The sequence below is a fragment of the Bidens hawaiensis genome, unplaced genomic scaffold (assembly GCF_021521415.1).
Source record: "Bidens hawaiensis isolate Kalapana, Puna unplaced genomic scaffold, B.hawaiensis_p1.1 tig00069313_1, whole genome shotgun sequence".
NCBI lineage: Eukaryota > Viridiplantae > Streptophyta > Magnoliopsida > Asterales > Asteraceae > Bidens > Bidens hawaiensis.
In genome coordinates this window covers 1-3,549 of record NW_027502234.1, presented here as the reverse complement: position 1 = coordinate 3,549, position 3,549 = coordinate 1, and the positions used below count along the sequence as shown (strand labels likewise).

Genomic DNA, 3,549 nt, shown 5'->3' with positions numbered 1-3,549 from the left:
AACGTTAAGTATATTTTAGTGGATGTCCATTGAGATAAAAATAGTTGAAAGTTTGGATCGTTGGTAGTGATTTTTAATGACGGGATTATTATCAGTCAATACACAAAAAGTAAGATTATTTATTTCCAATTAGCCAATATAAAATCACAAAAACAGTAACAAAATAATATACGAATTAATAAAGAAACCAAATTACACGAGCATGAAAATTACTCACGAGCCACTCTCGAAAGTAAAAATAAGTTTAGAACTACACAGGCTTGATTTATGCCCCTATCACTTAGTTTCAATGGTACAGGATGATGATGTGGGACTAGGCGAATAAGTGGTGTTCACTAGTTAGATCTTTGAGTTTTATCTCACCGCACTGTTGTATCTTCAGACGAATGTTCACGGGCGTTGGCCTTAGATGCTGTATCGAAAGACGAAAGTATCCCGATGTGATGAATTAAACTAGTAACCCATTTGAAGAATTCGTTGACCATTAAAAAAAACTAATACATCCGTTGACCTAACCGACCACTCTATTGGTCTGTCACCTAACATAATAAGTAACAGTCCGTAACTCATAACAACACACAACAAGCAAAAGATCGAAAATAATATCATTTCATTTATCAAACCAACCTCTTCTTCTTCTTCTTCAATCCTTTTTTTGTCTTCCAAACCCTGACTGACCGATACCAATGGCGTCTGCTAGTGGTTTCACAGCTCAGATTTCAAACTTCAATTCATTATCCCCTTCTCTCCGTAAGTTATTTCTCTCTCTGTTTTATAGTTTATTAATTGACGTGGTTTATTATGAAATTGCTACTTTACTGGCCTCTAATTAACGGATTCTTTTGTATATTATTATTATTGATTGTTGATTATTGATTTTGATTGTCAAATTTGGATATTGGAGGTGCAAAATAGGGCTTGAATTTTACAAACCCTTAATCTTCAATCTAGAGGTGCAAAATAGGGGTGAAAAATAACTGAAACCGAACCAAAATTAACCGAACAATCCATATTTTCAAATTTTTTCTAGCTTCTATACTTCCATTTCTTGTATTTATTTATACCTTCATTTCATGTTTTTCCAACTTTTGGCTGTTAACTGAATCAAAAATAGCAGAATAAACTGAACCGAAAACCGATTGGTTTATAAAATATATTAGCCGACGATTTCAGTTTCGGTTGAGGCTAACAAAACCGAACCGAACCGAACCGTGCACACCTCGAGTGCAAATCGTAACCAATGGTTAGGAACGGGTTAGGGATTTTACATAGAATCCTGTTAACCAAAGTACCAAACATAGGTTAACAGGGTTAGTGTTAATAAGGTTAATTGCAATAGGTTATTATCGGTTAACCAGTTAATAACCAAACCGGTTAAATATGTTAGGGATTTTTCACTCAAAAACTGGTTAACCGAACATAGGTTAATACATTAGTGTTCAGAAGGTTAGTTTCAATAGGTTAAGCTAAATCTAGAGGTGCAAATCGTATCTGGTTACTAACCGATGGAAAGGAACTGGTTAGGGATTTTCACATAGAAATTGGTTAACAGAACGTAGGTTAATACGATTAGTGTTAATAAGGTTAATACTTAATACTGATAGGTTATTATTGGTTAGCCTTTTAATAACCAAACTGAACCGGTTAAATAGGCTAGGGATTTTCCACTTAAAACTGGTTACCGAACATAGGTTTATATGGTTAGTGTTAAAAAGGTTGGTTTTCAATAGGTTATTATTGGTTAACCTGTTAATAACTGAACCGAACAGGTTAAATAGGTTAGGGATGTTATGCTCAAAAACCGGTTAAGAAACATAACCGATTATTGGCAATAACCGGTTACAGTTACTAACTGATATTCCAAAAACCAGTTAACCGGTATTTGGACCTCTGCGTTCAATCCAAGTACTTTTAACAATCAAAGTATAAAATATGTTAAAATTACATGAGAACTATGTTGGGTTTGTGGAGGCTTGGGCTTTGGTTTGGGTCTGGTTACTTGAATCTTTGAAGACATGTTTTTTGGGTTAATGAAGATTGAAGACGTGGGAGGATTTTGACCGACACTACATCTGTTTATGAAGTCCTGTTAATGTGTCTCTATATATTGTAATTCTTGTAATTGTAAATTCTCATCATGAGTGTTGAGAGCATAAAGCAATAATAAATTCCTGGTTGCAGTCTGTGGACGCATTTCAACTTAGACTGAACCACATAAATTCTTGTGTTTCATTCATTTAGTAGTTTGCACTTTGCAGCCTAGACGTAGGTAAAAGCTGACATTTTTGCACAACCTGATTCTAACAAACCGTGATATCAGTAGATTTTTACAACTCCTAAGCATAATGCGAACACTTGTTTCTTAATTTGCAGAAAAACTAAGTCTAAAACCAAATTCAGTTGGTGTGTGGGTCCCGTCTCAGCCTGGCCATCTGAAGGTTGCTGTTAAGCATCGATCTCTTCGTGTATCCGCCCTATTTGGTGGTGGAAAGAAGGACAATGAGAAGGATGATGGAAAGGTAAAAACCCTCACATTTCTCTGCATATTTTCCGATAAACATTATGTGCATTACTAATAAGTATATGTTCTAAATTTGTGACATTTTACTGTATTGGTAATTTGGTATACTTCATGTTCATTTAATTATAGGCAGGGGTTTTTGGAAACATGCAAAATCTGTATGAGACTGTAAAGAAGGCGCAAATGGTTGTTCAAGTTGAGGCCGTGCGCGTGCAGAAAGAACTTGCTGTGTATGCATAATTTTCTATATTACATTTTTTTGTAATTAGTAAAAGTTTGTTTCTTCTAATAACGTTTTATACGTGAGTATTTGTGACGTTTATTGTGCTTTGCAGTGCTGAGTTTGATGGCTATTGTGAAGGTGAACTAGTAAAGGTAAGTAGTTTTTTATATTTTCAACTGTTACTGTCACATTACATAAATAGTCCCTCAAGTATTAGTTAACTTACAGTTTTGCTCCAATGTGAATTTGTTTTGCATCTTAGTCTTCGAGTAGAAATTTAACTGTCGTTTAATTTTCATGTGAGAACCATCATTAGCCGCATGTGCAAGCACCATTTCAGGGGCATTTTAGGCACATCACTTTTATTGATCACATACGCTAGTGACTTTTTAAAGACCCCTCATTTCATTAAGTTGTTGGATTTTGATCGGTTCTAAGATAGTTATTATCTGGGGTCATTTTGGTCTTTCCAAATTTTTTGGTTTCAAACCAGAACTATTGTTTCCATTCTCTATATACAACTGGCTACTGATTAACTTTTATAAAAAGGATTACTTGTCTTTAATATAAAACTGTATTTATATCTGAACTCCTTATTAGGTAACACTATCTGGAAATCAACAACCTGTGCGCACTGAAATCACCGAGGCTGCAATGGAATTAGGGTCGGAAGTGAGTATATATTTTTAACTTTATCTGTCGGTATGTTATATAATTGAATCTTCATAAACACAATATGTGTTTTACTAATAACCAAATACTAAACTGTGTAAATTTCTTGACATGCAATATAAATTTTAATATT

At 34.2% G+C, this 3,549-nt stretch overlaps 1 protein-coding gene across 1 annotated transcript; it reads left to right on the top strand.

Annotated features, from left to right (window-relative positions):
* Window positions 1–686: 686 nt before the first annotated feature.
* Window positions 687–3,416, top strand: LOC143605425 (nucleoid-associated protein At2g24020, chloroplastic-like; the record flags this gene model as incomplete). The annotated part of the gene is made up of 5 exons (XM_077081534.1): window positions 687–750; window positions 2,374–2,519; window positions 2,651–2,751; window positions 2,857–2,896; window positions 3,345–3,416. Coding segments are annotated over exons 1-5 (423 nt in total), but the record flags the coding sequence as incomplete, so codon positions are not given.
* Window positions 3,417–3,549: the final 133 nt, after the last annotated feature.